General features: G+C 37.6%; 1 protein-coding gene across 1 annotated transcript in view; it reads right to left on the bottom strand.

The window, feature by feature from the left end:
- Positions 1-665: 665 nt before the first annotated feature.
- The window catches only part of PREX2 (phosphatidylinositol-3,4,5-trisphosphate dependent Rac exchange factor 2), a 171377-nt gene continuing 150368 nt past the window's right edge, over positions 666-21674 (bottom strand). Inside the window, exons 39-41 of the mRNA XM_005479357.4 lie at positions 19162-19264; positions 8885-8952; positions 666-6044 (exon numbers count right to left, since the gene is read on the bottom strand). Of these exons, the coding sequence (XP_005479414.1) occupies positions 5999-6044; positions 8885-8952; positions 19162-19264 (217 nt within the window). The 3' untranslated portion in view covers positions 666-5998. The remainder of the gene's footprint in view (positions 6045-8884; positions 8953-19161; positions 19265-21674) is intronic.

Below are 21674 nucleotides of genomic sequence, written 5' to 3'. Positions count from 1 at the left end.
CTTTCAGTCCTGTCCTTACTGTTCCTGTCAGTCCTGAACATCCATTGATCACAACCATGTAGAAATCAGAACTCATTTAATATAGAGACAACTGCTCTGCAAGGTCTAATAGTTCATCAGCTTTCAGTCCTACAAAAAAACAGTACAAGTGCTATTCCTCAAACCCCTGGTATCCCAAAAGGTCCCTCTAAAGGATTAGTCATTTATTGGTGGTTTTTTTTAGTGCAAGGAGTACAACACTCCACACTATGTATGTCAGATTACCCCTTGTGCACAGCAGTAAACAGAAAGTCCTCAGACAAAGAAGTGCAGGAGTGGTGAATATTCTAGAGCTTCATGGAACAGTGATGGCACCACAGGGCCAAAAAGCAATTTCCATGCCTGTGTCTCCTCCAGCCTTCACCAAGTACAGCTGCCCAAAGCCATGGGCTACTGCTCATAGAGGATTCAGTTTTCCAGTGGTTATAAAGATATATTTTAATTACCATCAATGAGCCTAGGTTGGACCTGGGTTTGCAGAAGAGATTTTTATTATAAATGTTTATTTCTAGAAATTTAATTTCTGTTCTGCAGCAGAATTCCTAGGCAGGAACATAGAAAGGGCTAAAGGCTCTCAACCCCCTCCCTCCCAACTTCTTGCTTACAAATAAAGAGTTTTGCAGTGGCCATATTATGAATGGTTTTATTGCTCTCTGACATTTTGTAATACATTGTTACCATTCCAGTCTTTACTATGTAACTAAAAAAATAAACCATAGATCTAAAAGTACACAGTGTTAGTTTAATCCATAATAGTAACTGATTCAAAGTATGCTACAGAGGCACTTTACAAAATAAAGGAAAAAGTAATTTAAATCCATGTTCCAAGGATCTTAATTCCAAAAGTTACTTCCAACAAGCTCAACTACCCACAGAACTGCTAGTTTGATTGTTTTCAAACAAAAGCTGACTGAAACATTCTGTGTATGGCTGTACTTACACATAATATTTCAAAGCAGTCTCCTTCTCATAATATTTCAAATGCTCTCTTGTGCTTAATGAGATGTTACAAAATATATTCATAATTTGAAAAATGTGTGCAATATGCAGAAATTAGGTTCATTTTAAAAGTGTAACACAAGTATAACCAAATACATACACTATATACATGGTGTAAAGAAATTAATAAGGCTGCTTAGATTTTTTAATCTGGCATATGGTACTGCAGATAGGACACACATACACACACAAAAGATGTTGTGGGTATTCCCATGGAAATCCAAATCTAAGTACTTGCAGAAATGTCCCAACTACTTTGAGCACTATTGGACTTGGAAACTGAAGTAGAAGTTATTTCTAAAGTAGATTTATAGTATGGAGATCTATATTTTTAGAGAAGAATAAAAATAAAAGCTTGATTAGCCTCTGGACAATCTGAAATTCCTCACTGTTGTTAACATCTGCATGACTGTGTGTGCTGTATATTCATTTATACATACATAGCAAGAAAACATATACCCACATCTACCAGGAAAAGGGAAACATTTATAATAATAAAATTTCTTCAGGAAAACTTGGTTGATATATACAGTATATAAAAAACCCTACACAATTGTCAGCATACAAAAATATGAGTTCAATATCTTTTTATACTTCAAAACCTAATGATGAAAAATCCAGGTATCCTGAGTCAGGTATGTACTGCACATCTAATTTACCAATGCCAGAGTACTGTTGGAGTACAATTAGAAAAGCACTACCTGCATTTATCAAGTACAGAGATAAAATACATAAGGCAATGCATTATCTTTTCATACTGTTAAACACAAATGGCACAAAATATGTGGAAAATGCTGGAAGACAAATCCATGAAGGAGCTGTAAAGAGTATGGAATAATATGTAGATGTATACTACAGTTACTGATTTTCTCATTTAAATGTAATGAAATGAAAGACACTTTCCTTTTCTGAGCATCATGCTTAACCATGATGTGTATACTCACATTCAGGCAATTGTCTTAAATACATATACATATATAAATATACACACATACACTACAGCTGACAATCAATTAATAAAACATGTTTGCTTGTGAATTTCTCTGGCTAAAAACAGATCAATAAAAGTGGTTAATTTTTTTTCCATTAAAGGAGTCTAACAAATGAAATTAGGTATGACTACTGTAAATCCTTGTTGACCGAAGTTTAATTGTCTTGGCTCTAAACCAGTAGAAGAGGAGTTCTGACCACTACTGACTGCATTAAAATAAACAAATACAAACCAATCAAAAAACCTGATGCATTTGCTAAAACCCAGTGAAATCTACCCAAAAAGCCACTAAGGATTCCAACTGTCTCAGTAGACATAAAATTGGTTGGTTGCTTCAGCTGACAGTAGGAATATTTACTTTAAAATGGGTGTCTAAACATAAAGTTTGGCATTGAAAAACTGGACTATATACATTTTTATATTTATTTACATTTACAATCTACAAGGAAAATCACTATTAAAAATAACTAATTTGGGGAACTAGACTAGATCAATGGCCCTTTCAGACTAAAGACTGTTTAACACCCTATTATTTATAAATGATGGTTACAAAGACAGGCCAAACATCCTCAGCTCTACTTAAAATCTCTGTTTTCTCCAAGCATGGATGCTATGGCAACACATGGCAACTCAGCTGTTCCTGGGCCTGTAACCTTCCCTTCCCAGGCTAGGAATGAATCATGGTAGTATTTGGTAATGTATGCCTCTAGATCCTTGAATTTATTCCCAGAAGAATTACACTTTCCTTGGGGGAAAAAGTAAAAAATACATACAGAATGCTTTCCCTTAACCAGTACAAGACATTGTTGTAAAAAAAAGGCTGCATAACCTGTTTCTGTCAAAACAAAGATTTACGAAGCTATAGGTGATATAATTCTTGTAAATCATAAATCATCACTCTTGGTCATCTCTTCTTGTCACCTGTGAGTTTAAAGATTTATAAGAGGATAAACATACTGTGACGAGAATGGATTTTTTTTTTTACTCTGCAAGTGCATCTTGTATAAGGAATAAATATGTCCTATACATATACCAAACAAAATAAACAGCTTTAATAATGAACATATGTAAATTTGTATTTTAAGAATGGACAATGAAGTCCATTTAATGTTATTAGAAGTCAGTAGAATAGTGTTAGAGTGTGCAGTGTGCTCTGAAAGCAGAAGGGCAAAAAAAGCAATCTGAATACTACACAATGTTTCATACAGGCCATTGAAGAACATTTTGTGAAATCGAGTCCCTACTTTTAATTAGACAGCAAGGGGGGAATTTATGCCCCATTTCCTCTGAAAATAGGTTGGATTCAATCTATAAGTTAGAGTCAAGGATCCCAGAGATCTTTCCCAACCTAACTGATGCTGTGTGTTACTGTGGAATCATATTTTTATGTGTTATCTGTAATCCCAGAAAACCAGGGCTTAAGTTTCTCAGCTTCTTTGATATCAGGCTAAATAGACACTTTACTTTGCAGTATGGGTTACCAATAAAGCTCATAATGCTTAATAGGCTTTTGAAAACTGTCTCTAGAGGGGCAAAAAAAGAATAAAGGACCAAAAGCTAGATATAAAATGACCAAAATAAGAGGTCAAGATTTCTGATGCACACTCATGAAACAACAGCTAAAAAATTTTGTCCAGTGACTGGCTTACAATTATTTGTCCCTTACAAATGTCTATTATCCCACAATTTCAACAACAAAATGAAACAGGGAATTATCATATTATACAGGGAGACTATTTTGGAGCATTTACACTCCTACCATTTTCAATGCTATGTAAAAAAAAAGCAATTGCTAGTTACAATAATGCGTGTACATGCAACAGATTTTTTCCCTCTAGGTTATTTTATTGTATACAGGCTCAGCAGCTCCATGCAGCCAACAGCTGACTTCCCTCATAGTAAATCAAATCTCCTGTGGGGAAACCTCACAGGAAGATGTGAGCTCAGAGCTGGGCTGACAGCAGCACGCCCTTGGCTTGAGGTGCTTATGGCTTCTCTGGACTTCTGATGTCTGAACAAGCAGAAACAGAAATGACTGGTGCTTTTGCCTGGAGCAGGAATTACCACAGCCAATACTGCTGCTCTGAATGAAACACATCTGAAAGTATGAGACCCTGACTAGAACAGCAATTATGGAAAACATAACTCTTTCTTATGTGTAAGCATTAGGTCATGCTAGACAAAAGCCTTTAAAAGTAATTTTTTTGTTGTTTTGTTTTTTTGATTTTGCTTTTGTGTATTAAGTATTTTAATCAAAAAGATCATGGTTCAATAGCTTCCAGCAACTATGAAAGAGAGTAAACCTTAAAGCACAAAGGTGAATTTGTTATTGGAGTGCTCATTACTGCATGCCTTTGTCATATTTTAAGGCAAACATTACCTTTTTATTGATATGACTACATATATATATACATGTTGAAATGTACATATATGCACAGACATTTGTATCTGTGGATATATAAAAATATTTATTTCTTAGCAAAGTTAAGGTCTATGTAAAAACATTTAGAATACTGAAAAAGGTAGAACCTCTAATTCCTCCTTTGGAGAAAAGTAACAAGTTCCCTCAATATCCTCTAAAAAAACCCACTCTGTTCAAGACTACAATTCCTTTTGAATCCTCACTTATTTAATTGTAGATTGATAGGTTCATAAATATTTAGATCATATGCAAAAGTTATGTTGTGAAGTTTGATTGCTACAGCATAACTACAGGCCGCTGTTGTACAAAAAATAAAATTTATTCAGACAGTATGTATCTTGCTCTAATGGATTACATAGCTACTGCTACAAGTAGAACTATTTCAGAATACAGGTTTTGTTCTAATGTGCTCATATATAAAATCTCATTTGGGGGCATTTGAAAATGAAAATTCTTTGGCCAAAAGAACAGCCAAATGCAGATAAATTCTCCCTGGGCGCTCTAAATAGTACAATTCAAAATAAATCTATAACAATTACCACTCCAAGAAGTGAGATGCTATACAAAACAATTCTGAAAAAATGTGGAAAATGGTAGCATAAAACATCAAAACCCCAAACTATGCTTGAACTTGAACCAGTCATTTCCAGTTTAACAACACTGACTCATGTCTGCCTTATGTAGATTTGTTAGTGTAGTACTCTAGAAGAAAATACACAACTCTGGAAAACTCTGAAGTGCAGAGATGTAATAATGTAAAACATCTATTATAGAGTCTGAAGCTCAGCCTAACAATGGATGAAAATCAGACTTATCCTTCTCCTTCACTATAATGGCAGCTCCAAAAGGGCAGAACTTTAGCTTATATGCCACACCATCAGGCACTCCTAATGCCATGTAGGTCCTCCTTCCAAGCAGTGTGTGACAAGCACTGCTTCAGACCTGGCTGAGTTTACTGAGTGCAAGCACATACCCACAGCAGCTGCCTGCAGCCATTAAACATAATTCTGAAATGAGTGTTCCATCTCCAAACCTCACATTACATTCTTGAAACAATAAAGTTAACATTCCAAGAAATTATGATGGTGACAGGAGAAAAGCTTTCTTGGTGCAAAGGGCCCCATATGAAATGCATGCTCATTATCAAGCCTAGCTTATCTAGGCTTCCACAAGATCACATTGTGCATAGGGTACAAGTGAAGACATTCCCTCTGACCAAGACTGTTTTTTCAAGCTGCTGGCTGTATCTATCATGTGGCTGAACAAGACACATCAAATTAATCTGATTCCAGTGTTAAATTCCCAAGGAAGGCTACTGTCCTATGAGTGTAAGGCTGGAGTGCATAGATTTCTGAAATGCTTTTGGGAAGACATCTTTCAATGCCTGTAGGTAACACTTAGGGTATTTCTTCCTTTGTCCTGAGTAAAAGATTTTTTTTTCTTATTTAGCAAAGCTGCAGGGACGTAATGCTATAGTGCAGTTAGATTTTTGTCATATAATCCCAGTATCGTAAAGGCCATTACTAGGTTGTTTTCTGGAGCAGATCTCATTCTTCTCCAACAGGTGGTGGTGGCTGGCACAGCTTGTATAATCTGACAATGACAAACAAACAAAGCAATTATTATTCTGAGAACTTGGTCATTATTAAAATGAGTAGATTTAAGGAACACCAACTAAAGCTACATCTTTCTGCACTGCAAAACAAAAGGTATGAATTTAGTCTAACAACATCAAGGTAAAACTAATAAAATCTTTGTTTACATTGAAAGTGGAATCATTAAAACACATATCCATAAGCAGTCTTATAAACACATGTCAATGCAGAAAATTTTCATATTTCTGCACTAAAGATGGCTTCATTAATCCTATTAGCAGGTGTTGCCCTGGATTTCCCAATTGAAAAAGCTTCTTGGTGAATGTAATTGCCTCCAATTCTGTTTTGCCTTGGCCCAGTCAAAGCTCTCTAAAAATATTTCCCTGAAGAACTGGTGCTGTTTGAAGCACCTGAGACAGGTGTCAGACACGTGACACTAAAACGCAGATTTTAAATTCTCTCTCCCTCTGGTTCTTCATGGATGAACTCAACAGCAGTAAGATTTGGTTCAAAATATTACCCCAGTACAGATTGAAATAGCCACTGCTTTTATAAAGGTTTTTTGACTTCTATTAACCCTTTTGAAAGGACTTGGTTATTAACAGGTGCTTGAAACTTTACCCTAACAACGGAAATACTGAAAATAAAAGGCAATCATTCTGACCTCACACCCCTTGCTCTGTACTCCTGTCCAGCATACAGTATCTCCTCTGGAACCACAGCAATTAGAACCAGCCATAGACATGATCTCATTTGGAGATTACACATATTCCTCTGGGAAAATGTATCATTGGAGGAATAACAAAGAGAAATCTCCACCATAATGTGTTCTGAAGATCATTGGGCTCTTCCACATAGTCATATGGTAGACTCAGAAACACAAATCATTTCAGGTCACATTGTGCAGACATCAAAACATCTGTTGGGAGCTATATATAAGGCAATACACATATATCTCATATTTTTATACTGATGAGAGGATAAGGTCTGATCTTTATTCAGACAAGGATATAGAGAAGAATAAACAGGGGTTGAATTATTTGATTCTGCTGGCATAACAAAGCAGTAATATTCAAAGCTGGCAGAAGACAGATAACATTACAGTCAGAATCTCATCTAGAGTAATTGCAGTGGGGTTAATACTTGATGATGTTTTAGCAATATTTAATTTCTATGGAGCAAAGTGCAGAAAACTTCAGGCCGAAGTACTAAGGTCTGTGTATTCTTCAGGTTATAGCAGTAATCACTAAGATTCTCTTCAGAGTATGTGATATAAAGGAACTGTGAAGCAAACTATGATAAAGCTGCATAAATCTCTCAGGATCTGAAGTTGCTAAAGAGCAGAAATAGCCTGTTCTGGGTCAATATATATGGAGCAACTATTTGAGATGGTACAAACATCAGCTGAGAAAACAGAAACAATGGCAGTTGCAGACAAGAAGAGAACCCTGTCAAGTGATGTTAATTGAAACCAAATATAAAATTGTTTTCAAAGCAGAGAACTAAGAAGCCATAGTATTGTTTAGCTATACATCAAAAGCATCCTGCTGATGACAATTCTGATTTGTGCATCTAATGCCCTGACATGGAGGTCTGGGATATTCCTGTGACTTTGCTATTGCTGCTCACTGGCAAGCGTGCCCGGTACTCGTGTCTATTCTATGTCCTCATCATTCTTCAGCATTTCAGTGCTACACTGTGGGAGTTTCAGCTGGAAAGAGACAGTCTTTTTTCCACAGACGCAATGCTAAAAAATCTTATTGCTAAGTTTCCATTTTTGACAACTTAGATTTTTCCTTTATCACAAAAACTCTGAATCTAGATAAACATTCTCTCATGTTGGGATGGGAAAAGTTTGGGTTGTAATGATTCTTTGGCTGTCTCCATAATTATATCATTAAGGAGTTCATTTAAGTCCCAAATCATACTGTTCAAAATATGAAAAGTCTTCACCCACTAATGCTTTAATTGCTTTTAACGTAACAAAATGCTACTTTATTGCCATGGATTCCCACAAGGCAAGACAGCTGATCAGGGATCTTTGGTCCTGCACTGCCTCTAAGCTAATCAAATTCACACAGTCATCTCTATCAGGTTTTACTAGTTCCCTGTTTCCTTACTGAAATTTAAACACCACAGTGGATCAGTTATGTATTTTACATATATGTTTAGCTCATCCAATGTGTTCTTATTTTTCAACAAAAACATTATGTTTAAATCAGTAAAAAAAAAAGTTTAAATTAGTTCTGGATTACTCGAACCATTTTAAGATCAAATTAAGAATTTTTTGGTTATTTCCATTTACAAGTATTGTGCTTTTATAAGTATTGTGCTTTTAAAGAAACATTTCTAGCACCTGCAATCCATCAAAACATTAAAAAAGTTGGATAAATATAGAATAACCCATTTTTCATTGTAATGCATGTTTCAGAAAGAGACAAAGACTACATCATCCCCAAAGGCAACTAGAACATGATTTTGCTGAGATACTGCAGTACAGTATTTCATTAAAATGGAGTTATGGATCTAGTTAAGAGTATTTACCCAAAACCACTAAATATTAGAAGTGATGAAGGACCAACTCCAGTGTTTTCATAATTAACATGAACTAAGATTCATTTTTCAAAAATGGGCACATTTTGAAGTGCTTCATAGCCTGGACTTCTGCAACTAATCACCTGAAGCAAAATTGTATGGCTAATAGTGCAACCTGTTTTATGAACATTAAGAGCCAATGTTTACTGTTAGTCAATGTTTACTGTTAGCTTTTGAGCAGCAAGGACTGAATTTGGCACAAAGTAGACAAAACCATGGTCTAGGACACAAAGAATCAGTTACCTTGGCACAGACTGTGGCGTTCGATCCCTCACTCCCAAATTCTTGGCTGTGTTTTGGACTCTTGCGCCCTGTGGAAGAAGAACAACAATTTTACTTCATTTATCCCACCATAAATTAGGAAATTTTTTGAGCTTTGTAGATGAACATAACTATTGCTTATAATTAATTAACATATATGTTTCATCTCCCAAAACAACTAGTATCTTCTAAGGTAAGATAAAATTAAAGCAATAAAGAAACTAAAATCTTGCCACTTGTCACCAAATAAAGGCACATATATAGATCTTACTAATTTAAAAAAGAATCATTAGAAAAATTAACATTTAAGGTTTAAAACAATACAAACACATCTCGTTCAATTTGTTTGATTTTGTCACTATTCCATGTAGAAGTCTTTTCTGACAGGCCACTTATTTCCTGTGAACTTTGAAACAAACAAATAATACAGATTATTTTCTATGAAAATGCTCAATGAAACTAACAAAGAATGGCGTAAACTCAGGCACTAAATAAGAATTAGAAAAATGCAGGTCCTGATCTTCCTTTATAATCAGAGAATCTCAAAACCAAACCCCAAAGAAATGGGCAGGAACCTCCTGAGATTGATTAGTCTAAAATCCCCACTTAAAGCAGGGGCAAAAGGAAAAGTTGGTCTCTTTCTATCCCAATTGATCCTTTCAAAAACAATAGTGAAAGCATTGTTGTCTCACTGACTCATCTAGTAAGGAGGAAATGGACAAAACATGCACAATATTTATATACCATGAACCATTGTGTGAAAAACACCCTCTTCTGCAAACATACCAGCTTACATATATCAAAGAACTTAGTAAAATTTATTTTTGAATGATGAGGTCTAGCTCTTAAATTTCAGTTTTGTTGATGTAAAGTAGTCACAACAAAGAAATATCTGCTAGGCTTACAATGTTTTCTATAATTTTAAAGGACATGGGAACTACTTGTTCTATCAATAATAAATATACTGACTCTCCATTTATTTCTCGTGTACTATGTAAATTCAGGACAAAATAATAGAGAGTAAAAATGTATAACCTCAGAATTCTTACTGTGTAATCTTTAATTGATGTGAAGTATCAAAGATAACTTATATTTCTAACAGAGCTGCAGTGCCAGGTGCACATGATGTAAAAGAGTTATAATACTTGATTCCAGTCATAGAGTAAAATTAGACCTTTCATTTGACTGAAATCAGGTACATAGGTAATTGACATGGTATTGGTTTACTGCCATGGGCTGAAACAGTATATGAAAAAGGCTAGCTGCTTACACACAGATAGGCTCTCAGACTCTGTAAATCAACATGTGCCACAAAAACATACTGTGTCCTTACATTTCTTTAAGGTAAAGAAAGAGTGATAAAGATAGAAAAAATAACTAGAATACATATAAAAATTAAGGCACAATATAAAATTATTTTACTATAGATGCATCCATCTCAGTAAGATGGTCTCCAACAATTGCAAAAAGGCACATAACTATGGACCGTGACAAACATGTCTTTCCCCAGAAACTCCTCCAGAATTCAGTCATTAGTCATTCAATACTTCTTCTCTTCATCAACAAGTATGTGTTTAGTTAACTTTAGTGATTCTCTTCTCTTCTTTCCCATCTCTCTTGTACTCAGTAATAAATACACATCACTAGCCTTGTGAAAGATCCACATCTTGGTACAGTCTTAACTTGCTATATCAAGAATGAGAGAATGGTTGGGTTGCTAAAATTTTAGAAGGTCATCTAGTCTCAACCTCCCACCATGGGCAAAGTCCCCAGATATTTCCAGGGATGCGTCATCTATGGCTTCTCTGGATAACATGTTCCAGTACCTCACCACCCTCACAGTAAAGACTTTTTAATATACCTAATGTCTAAAATTTATTCTAAAATAGACTCAGTCTAAGCCCACTGTCACTTTGAAGCTATTACCCCTTCTCTTTCACTACATGCCCTTGTAAAAAGTCCCTTTCCAGCTTTCCATTCTTTTAATTTGGTTTAAACCTGACAGTTTCGTTTGATGTGTTTAGCTCTGCACTGGAGAGGATAATGGTCAGTCCCTACTTGTGACACATGTTCTTTAGAAATCTGTTATCCCTCTTCATGAAGCTGAACAGTCCTATACTATTTTTTCTTTCTGTCTGTTCTGTCTGTAAACCTTTCCCAACCATTAGCCAATATTCTCCTGACTTTCTCTGAATCTTTTCCATTATGCTATATCCTTATGGAAGGGATAAGAACATTAGATAGTTCCAAATGCAGGGTCATGACAGCATGATTTCTACTTTGTCCTCTATCCCTCCTAAACCATTATAGCTTCTGCTTTACTCATAACTGCTGCAAATTGAGCTGTTGTTTTCTCCTCATATCCTCAGGTCTTCAACATGAAATGGAATGGCAAACTCACAGTCAATTATTTTGAATGTGAACTTAGGGTTTGTTTTTTCCCTAGTGCCCTTCACTTAAGAGTAATCTATGCTGATTTTCATCTATTTTATTGCTCAATCACAAAGTCCCGCAAGATTATTATAATAAATCTAATTCTTCAGAGTTACTGCTCATCTTTAATAAAAGAATTGAAAAGAGTTCAGTAAGAAAATTTAACTGAAAAACAATAGATCAGATGAATTGATTTCTTCTATCTATACAAGTGATAGCTTACCAGGGACATGATAATCAAATTTGGAATAGACTTTTTTAGCAGGAGCTGTAGCAATAGGAAAACAAGTAATGATTTTAAACTAAACAAAGGTATATTCAGAATAGGTAAAAGAAAGAAATATTTTATGATGAGGGTGGTAACCGGTTGGCCAGAGTATGCTAGATGCCCCATTTCTGGGAACAATAAAAATGCTAAAAGTCTACTGCTAAATAGGGAAGAAAATCTCATTGCTAAGTTTATGGTATACTGGACAGAAAATGGGAACTGAAGGGGGAAAAACAGAAGAAAAAAGCCACTTAAATGAGGCACGAAGTAAAACACTGTAATGAAAAGGTTAAGAAAACTCTGGAACAGACCACATGAGAAACAGCCTGCAGGAGTCCCTACTGCTGGTGGCTTAAGAACAGATACAACAAACCTCTGTCAGGAAGGACATAGGGATAGATGTTGGTTACAGTTAGACATGTTGACTCCAGACCTTGCGCACCTCCAGTAGCCTTTTCTCTGTGCCATTTTCTAAAATTTTATCATAATAAAGAATAATAATTTTTTTTCTAAAATTTTATCATAAGAAACCTCACCATGCTGAGACTGGCACATAATTAACAGCACTGAGAACCAGAATATTCATATATTTGCAAAAACAATCCATATTAATCACACGCTGATCCTTGACGTCAGTGCTGTGACTACCTCTGAGAACAAAACCAGCCTATTTTTACTTGCATCACTCACTAGACAAACTAATTTTAGCATCTTGCTCACATAATAAATCAAATGTATTGATTTACAAAGGAGTCTAGCTTTATATAACCATGTAATTTATTGTTTAGTTAGGACACAAATTAGACCTTACCTTAAAACCACCAAATTCTTCTTTCTTTTGAGGAAAAGCCCCAAGAATTACTAGCAACTTGTTACATGACATTTTTTGTAACCACTGAGCATCATTATACCATTTCTATTTCAATATACTGCTAATTTATACTTCTCCAATTCTATTCTTAATTGACACTGTCTCACATGGGCATAAGGGAGAGCTGTGTTACATGACTCTAGACTGCTACCCTCTGCATACCAGTGCTGCCAGAGCACTGGTGAAATATGATGGCAGTTCTGAGATATCAATCAGGACTCTCCTATATGGACTAGTATTCTCATTTCCATTTTTAAAAATTATAGGCTTATTTTCAAGCTACACACTAATTTAAGGGTAGCAAAAACCAGTCACATAGAGAAAACAATCAAAAAGCTCTAAATCAGTACAATACTTACAAGAATTATTCACAGAATCACAGAATTGCTAGACTGGAAGAGACCGTCAAGATCATTGAGTCCAACCCCTGCCCCAACACCCCAACTAAACCATGGTACTGAGTGCCATATCCAATCTTTTTTTAAACACGTCCAGGGATGGTGACTCCACCACCTCCTCGGGTAGGCCATTCAGTACTTTATCACTCTTTCCACAAAAAACTTTTTCCTAATATCCAGCCTGTGTTTCTCTTGGCCCAGCCTAAGACTGTGTCCTCTGGTTCTGTCAGTTGCTGCCTGGAGAAAGAGACCAACCCCCACCGGGCTACAGCCACCTTTCAGGGAGTTGTAGAGTGATAAGGTCACCTCTGAGCCTCCCTTTCTCCGGGCTAAACACCCCCAGCTCCCTCAGTTGTTCCTCACAGGGCTTGTGTTCCCAGCCCCTCACCAGCCTCGTTGCCTCCTCTGGATGTGCTCAAGCCTCTCAATGTCCTTCCCAAACTGAGGGACCAGAACTGGACACAGCACTCCTGGTGTGGCCTCACCAGTGCCAAGTACAGGGGCAGAATGACCTCCCTGCTCCTGCTGGCCACACTGCTCCTGATGCAGGCCAGGATGCCCTTGGCCTTCTTGGCCCCCAGGGCACACTGCTGGCTCATGTTCAGCCAGCTCTTGACCAGCACCCCCAAGGTCCCTTTCTGCCTGGGCACTGTCCAGCCACACCGTCCCCAGCCCATAGCATTGCCGGGGGTTATTGTGGCCAAAGTGCAGGACTCAGAAGTTGGATTTATTAAACACCATCTTATTGGACTCTGTCCATCCGTCCAAACATTCTAAGCCTCTCTGCAGAGCCCTCCTACCTTCCAACAGATTGACACACACTCCCAGCTTAGTGTTGTCTGCAAATTTACCAATGAAAGACTCAACATCCTCATCCATGTTTTCAATAAAAATATTGAACAAAGCTGGTCCCAGCACAGATCCCCGAGGGACACCCCTGGTGACAGGCCCCAGCTGGATGCAGCACCGCTCACCACCACCCTCTGGGCCTGGCCATCCAGCCAGTTCCTAACCCAGCACAGAGTGCTCCTCTCCAAGGCACGGGCTGCCAGCTTTTCCAGCAGTGTCCTGTGGGAGACAGTGGCAAAGGCCTTTCTGAGGTCCAAACAGACAACATCTACAACCTTTTCTGCATCCACCAGGCATGTCAGCTGGCCATAAAAGGAGACCAGGATGGTCAAACATGACCCACCCCTCCTAAACCCCTGCTGGCTGGGTCTGACACCCTGGCCATCCTGTAAGTTCTGTGTGATGACACTCAGTATAAACTGTTCCATCTCCTTACCGGGTACTGAGGTCAGGCTGACTGGTCTATAATTACCAGGATCCTCCTTCCCACCCTTGTTGTGACTTGGCATCACACCGGCCAGCTTCCAGTCATCTGGAACCTCGCCAGTGAGCCAGAACTGTCAGTAAATGATGGAGAGTGGCTTTGCAGGCTCATCTGCCAGCTCCTCATCACCCTGGGATGGATCCCATATGGTCCCATAGATTTGTGAGCATCTTAGTGGCTCAGCAATTCTCTGACTGTCTCCTCCTGGATAACAGGGGAACCATTCTGCTCCCTGGCACCATCTACCAACCCAAGAGGACAGCTGTCCTAAGGACAAGCCATCTTCCCACTAAAGACTGAAGCAAAGAAGGTGTTAAGCACTTTTGCCTTCTCATCTGCAGTTACTGAGTTTGCTCCTGCATCCAGTAGAGAACAAGGGTTGGTCTTGCCCTTCCTTTTGCCATTAATATATTTGCAAAAGTACTTTTCATTATTCTTTACTAAAGTTACCAAGTTAAGTTTGAACTAAGCTTTGGCCTCTGTAATTTTTTTTTCTACTTGCCCTAGCAACCCCCTTAAATACTTCCTGAGAGACCTGACCCCCCTTCCAAAGATGATACTTCCTCTTTTTATCCCTGAGTTCCTTCAAAACCTCATTGCCCATCCATGCTGGACATTTGCCTCATTGACTTATCTTTCGGCACACAGGGACAGTGTGTTCCTGTGCCCTCAAGATCTCTGTTTTGGAGCGTGCCCACCATTCCTAGACTCTTTGTTTTTAAGGGCTGCTTCCCAAGGAACTCTCCAAATAAGTCTCCTAAATAGGCCAAAGTCCACCCTCCAGAAGTCCAGTGTAAAAGTCTCGATGCTCCACCTGATTTCACCATATATTGAGAACTCTATAATTTCATGATCACTATGCCCCAAGCAGCCTCCAACTACCACATCTCCCACCATCTCTATTTGCAAACAACAGGTCTAACATAGTCCCTCCCCTGGTGGGCTCAAAATATAGTGTTGTTATTATACTTTAAAAAAGGCATGAAAATATGATTAGTCACTTAAAAGACATATATTAAATATATAATATAATATAATACATAATATAAATTCTCTTCTGGCCTTTTCTGTTCATCAGTCTTTTAGTTATTTTTTTTCCTCAGAGCTCTCTACCCTCCTGTAGCTCCTTTCCTAGGCTTCTGTTCTCTCCACTCTGCTGCATCCTGAATTCACACTGCTATCAGGATGCTTTACATAGTATTTTGTGTGTGCAATTGTTTACATGAGTATATACGTAAGTTTAAAATTTTACCAAAAGATAGTTGGGATGTTTTGACAATTTTTTCTCTATTTCATAAATAAATCAAAACTGCTTAAGTAAAGCCATTCCACAGACCCAAGTTCATATTCACTCTCACAAGTTTGTCTCTTTCCTTTAGTTCTCACAGACCAGGTGCTTGCTGTCTTATTATAACTGACAAGACAATTACTTTGAACATTGTTCCAATAGTACAGCTGGACCTATTATTAGTCTTGTTCAACATGATCTTGACCTCATTCAAATAAAAATAAAATCATTCCTGAGGTTATCCATTCAATCAGGTGTCTCTGGCGCACCAAGTTGGAAAACACATCAGCTTCAAGTAGAAATAATTTCCTCTTGTGGAAAGCTGATACTGACAGGAGTTAGTGCTGCTGAGTAACAGATGGAATAGATGTCCTTTGACTTGCAACTCCCTGTGGCTAATATCTTTATTCCACAAAACGTTTAGTGTGTAAATGGGATAACAATTTTTTTTGTTTGTTTTATGTGGAAAAGGCACATGTATTGCTCTTAACTAAATGTTCTGCATTAAGCCCCAAGAAACCTTTTTATTTCTTTTTCTTCCAAGTTTTATTGCCTACATTATGATCCTGACAGTTAAATCCTACAGATAATTTAAACATTAAATCCGAACAAGTTTCTAGAAAATACCATAGTGTGTTGTTGAAATTACTACAAAACATTTAGAATTTAATGGAGGGTTACATTTCTACTACAGAACTCCAAGACTGATTGAAAATTATGACAAAAGATTATTACTCTATTAAATGCCATAGTGGTTTCCTGCAAGAGAAAGGATGTGTGAAAAACGTCTAGCTATACTAGCACACATTTTCGCAGTATCTGTGTGTGGTATTGAGATATTGGTATCTTTAACAGCTATTGATCACCTGCTGTTTTACTTCAAAGAATGCAGCCTCATCAAAAGGCCTTTTTTCACATCTGTATTTGAGAAAGTACAGCTACAGCTGCTCAAAACTATGTCAGTTTCTTTCATTTTGTCTTTAATTTTCATTACATAAATGCAGAAGATACAAAAATGAATCAGCATTTTTAAAAATGGCCTAGATCTGCATTTTGAAAATGTACAATTTGACAGAATACATCCTATAAATAGATTTATGCAAACCCCTACAACCATATTTTTGATTGCAAAATACACATATCTGCCTTTGGTCTAAATCTTCAGGAGCAGACATATCAACCTATACATGCAAGTTCATCCATATAACTCGCATGTATAGGTTGTATATAAAACATATATACTGCATATAAAGCAGTAGCCTTCTTTTCAAGTCAAGTTAAACTTGTAATTCCTGAGCAGATGTACATTCAAGAACCTCGAGGATGATTATTCATCACCGAAACTTAATTTATGCACCAAAATAGGTGAAAGCCCAATACAAAAAGGAATGAGACTAAATACTCTGATGTACTAATGCTCAGCAGCAACACTTAGATACAACTGATGCAAATCTATGGTTTGAAAGTATTCACAAAATTGCTTTAACAGACCAAAGGTCACACTTAGCATACACATGTTTTTCTCTACAGCAAGTTAGAAGCAAAGTACAGCTTTTTAATCATCTTCATAACTGTGATTGCTGCACAAAATATGTAGTAAAGTTAATGAACATAATATATTAGGTGTCATCTAGAACCCAGAAATTATGAATCTTGTCTTATCAGTGATTAATTGTTACAATATTTAATTACGTTTTTTTCACTTCAAGATTGAGTGCATCCCGTATTTTGCTTATGATTTGTTGTAAGGTTGAAAGCTACCACAGGCTGGGATATATGTTCCATATGCATGCAGAGTGATTAAGTCCCCCCTCAACCTCTCTTTCATCAACTGAACAGGTTCAGCTCTTTAATCTTCAGTTTATAAGTTCTGTCTAACAACCTCTGTATCATTCATGTTCTTCCCTTGAATTCCTTCCAAGATACATCCTTGTCAAAGTATTTTCTGATAACGAGATACTCTAGAAAATGTTGTGTTAATACAGCAGAGTGTAACCCCCCATTTTCAGTTGATATTACTTTTTAATCTAGTATTTTTGGCATACCTTCACAGCAAGAGTTCATGTTGAGGTGGTTATCTATGCACAACAGTCCCTAAATGCTATGATGGCCAAAGAGTGAAAAACACTGTTTTGTAATAAGGACATTGTCCTCAGGAATCTTGCCTGGAAATGAAAAACTATGGGGTTTCTTTCTCTCCTTCCCTTCTACACTTTCCCTTAATTCAGTGCATGAGTCACTTTTTACTGGCAATAGCTAATAATCTTAAGCTGTTTTTATCAATCATATATATTAAGATAAAAATTGTCTTACTCAACAGACTATTCTGATCTAAGGTGACACCAAGGCAGTTACTATACAAAAATCACTTAGTAAAATCATAAGAGAAAGCAAACAACTGGATAAAGATAGCCTGTTTCTGTATTAAAAAATAATTTAAAAAAACAGGGAAGAAAATTAAAAAAAAACCCAAAACAGAAGACCAAAACACAAACAGCAAAGAACCCAAACTTAGATGACTCAAATAGACACTGCACAACATTAGGATGGAGGCTAAAAAATGCTTGGTCGAATCATTCCATTTTGATAACCACATGTGTTGTTTGGAAGCATGCAGGTCTTCCCTGTCACAGCATACACTGCAGTTGAGATATCCACAATATACAGAGTATCATCATACAATGTCAGAAAGCTCCAACCCATACAGAGTAACACCAAATCACATCAGAAGGCTTCAGCTGTCTGCCCACACAGAATAACATTACATTACCTCACAAGGCTGCAAGCATCTGCCCTTCTTTTTCTTTAGCCCAACCTTTTATACCCCTGATTGGCCATGCATGGATCTGTGTGCCTTCTGTTCCCTTTGGTGGTTGGTCAGTGCACCTGGGCACTCCATGGCTCATTTCAGTGCTGTTCACCTGCTTTCCATAGCTGTAGCCCACTGTCCTAGGGTGACATTATGATGCTTGTATCCCCATTCGTGTGTTCTGTTTATGCTGGATATTATGTTCTGTGCCTTCAAGACTGGCTCTGAAGAGTGAAAGTTTTGTTTTGGTTTCTTATCAACCGCTCCCCCACAGCTAGTGGGACACACAGACAGGGCGGCACATAGTGCTGCTTTTGCTTTTTGCTTGGCTTTTTGCTTTGCTCTCACTCTTGCTTCTGCTTTGCTCCTGCTCTTTGCTTCTGCTCATTAGTTAGTTTAGCTAAGCAGTCCGAATTTTTCCCTGGACTGTTTTTCCTTTCCTTTTTTTGGAATTTCTCGAACCTGCTCCGGGCTGGGACCTGAGAAACACCGAGAGTTTGCACCTTGTGGCCTGCAGCAGCTACCCCCAGCACTAGAGGGACTGATAACAGAGCAACCACCCCCAAGAGAGACTTTCTGAATTTGTCATCTTTTTCAGGGCGGTGAAAGACTGTTGTCATCCGGTATTGTTCATTTTGTGTGCTGGGGGGTGCTGTGCCTGTTAAATAAACAGGTTCCTTCCCCTTGTCTCCGAGGAATCCTTGCTGAAGTCATTGGGGGGAGGAGCCGTGTGGATTTGCTTTCTGGAGGGGCCCCCTTTGGAGGTTTTCTCCCAGATTTGCCCTAAACCAGGACACCCACTCCCCACTCCCAATTACCACAGCTGTGTGCCTGCACTGTGGCACAGCCAGCCCCTCACCTGTTTGCGCATGACGTCGGTGGCCTGCATGATGTAGCGAGGGGGCAGCCCATGGCTCCGGGCCAGCGTGATTGCCTGCTCCAGGGTGACACTCAGGGTGCAGCTGCAATGGGGGAAAGAGGTCAGCTGTTTCATATCTCCTCAAAATAACTGCTTTTAAATCAATCCTCTTCTTAAAAATTATACATAAAAAGATTACATAATAAATGTCTCCTATACCTCCCTCACCCATGCAGGTATTAGCCTGAACAGTATAACGTTTCTAAGCTTTTGAGTGTAACAAGTGTTCTTGCCGACTTACAAACAAATGCATTCGTTTTGTTCTTTCTTAAGGAAAAAAACCCAAACAAAACAAAACTCAACTCCCCAAAAAGCACAAAACCATACAAAACTCCCCCAAAACACAAAACGACATACAAAAACCCACACTAAAATCTATAGTTTGGCAAGTGCACAACTTGGAGAGTAACAATCCAAGAAAAAAATGTTTTGCAACTATATAAATCCCTTTTCAGGTGGTTTCTGCATGTTCTACCCCCACCTCCACTCTTAAAGTAGACCAAGGCTTTGTACCAGGGTCCCAATCTTTTATAATTAATGTAGCTTGATTATTGTCTTGGCACATCAGTGCAGCGCAGAATTAAGAGACTTTTACTCCTTTCATAAAAGAAAATAGATGAAAACTGCATTCCTTCAAATGAACTGTTTTGTGCATCTTTGCCAATCTTTTTCAAAAAACCACTTGAGGACAAAAATTGATTGTGGTTCCTCATCTAACAGAAAGGCTGTCACTGTTGTATCAGAGCAACCAGGAAAGTTTCAGAGCAGTACAACAGACAACCTGCCAGAACACCGGGCAAGAAATAGTAGGGAAAGTAATTTTGAAGACTCCATCTCATTTTCATTGTTATCAGGACAAGAAAATATGGTTGTTTTCTCATGCAACCAAGATCACAGCTGTAGAAAACTCATGGATAGAGACAAAACACCTGAGTAGAAACAGGTGCTTTTAGAAAGAACATGCTTGAGGGCTGCTATAACCCAAGAGGTGAGAGTGGCTCTACTCTGCACCAGTAAATCGCTCGATTTTTCTCTTCACAACCAAAGTGCTGCAATAATCAAATCTCTTGAACCAGAAAGATGGGTTGTACACAACATTATTCTACCTCAGCAGAACCTGACAAAAGCTGTAATTTTCAAGTTCAAATAAAAAAACTAAGACACATTATTAATGTATAATTTTGAGCACCCATTTGGCAAAATCCTGACCAAAGTGTTCTGCATAGTTTATAATATGCACACAGAACAGACAATATGTTTCAATCAAATACTTATCTTGCTGAGCAGAAGATATGTAGGAGGAAAAAAATGTGTCTGTTCTTATTTTCTTACTGAAAAAAACCCAAACCCAAAATGACACATTTTAAAAACTGCTTAAGCTAATTTCTGGACTGCAAGAAGTTTCACAGAAGTGAGCATAGAGGATACTAAATTTGATCTGTAGCTTTATTAATGGTCTTTCATAAAAAATTTATAAGCTAAGTGATTTTCCTTAGTAATGAAATAATTTTCATTCCCCAGTTTCTTGTATACACTGGCCTCAGTTAACTTGAGGCAAGAGTGTATTGATCTTTTCTTTTATGTGTTTGATTAAGGTGTAAGATAGCTAAATGTTAGATTAGAAATTCTAAACACTGTTTTCATCTTGTCTTTGAAAAGTGAAATATTGCACAAAATACATGTTCATAATATTTGCCAGCACCAAAATTTAAACATCCAACCTTCAAGACCAGATTGCAAAGGAGGCTTTGTTCTACTGACAGTGGAAAAAAGCAAAAGTATCTGAAATGTAGTTTGACAGATATAATCTAAGCCAAACAAAAAGGGCAAAAAGTTTCTCAGTAGGTATAATATGTATTAATGGGCTCAAAGTAAAGCTCTCAAGCAAGTAGTTCCGAGCCAAGTTTCCCAGAAATCCCATCTTCCTGGAACCCTTAAGACTGAAAGCATAAAAAAATTATATTCCGCATGCGTGAATCAAAACTAACAAAGGAACCTTCTAAATGAAGGTCATATTGAAGAATTCAGTGCAATTTTGTGATTGAAAGAAGGCTGCCAAGCTGCTCCCTATCCAAACCTGATGAAATGGCTGATGATCATGGACATTATGAGGCCTCTACATTTGGGCAATTCCAACCATGATTCAGAAATAAGGCTGCCAAGTGTGTAGATAGAGACATAACCAGAGTGAGAAAAGCATAGACAGAGCAAAGCAGCATAATAAAGATTTTTTTAGAGGCCGTTATGGACGTAGGCAACAACTACAGTACAATTCTGAAACACATATGCTAAAATTGAAGATCCCTCTCCAGAGCAAGTAAGAATAGCAATTCTAAGGGTAGTATTTTTAACATGGCCTATGAAATTAGTAGCAAAGACACTCAAAACGACAGCAGTGATGATGTTAATAATTATCACACCTCTTCAATAGAACATTTTATGTTTGAGGTGAA

Source organism: Zonotrichia albicollis, chromosome 1 (assembly GCF_047830755.1).
Source record: "Zonotrichia albicollis isolate bZonAlb1 chromosome 1, bZonAlb1.hap1, whole genome shotgun sequence".
Lineage (NCBI taxonomy): Eukaryota > Metazoa > Chordata > Aves > Passeriformes > Passerellidae > Zonotrichia > Zonotrichia albicollis.
The sequence above is the reverse complement of the archived record's forward strand: the minus strand, read 5'-3'. Positions and strand labels throughout refer to the sequence as shown.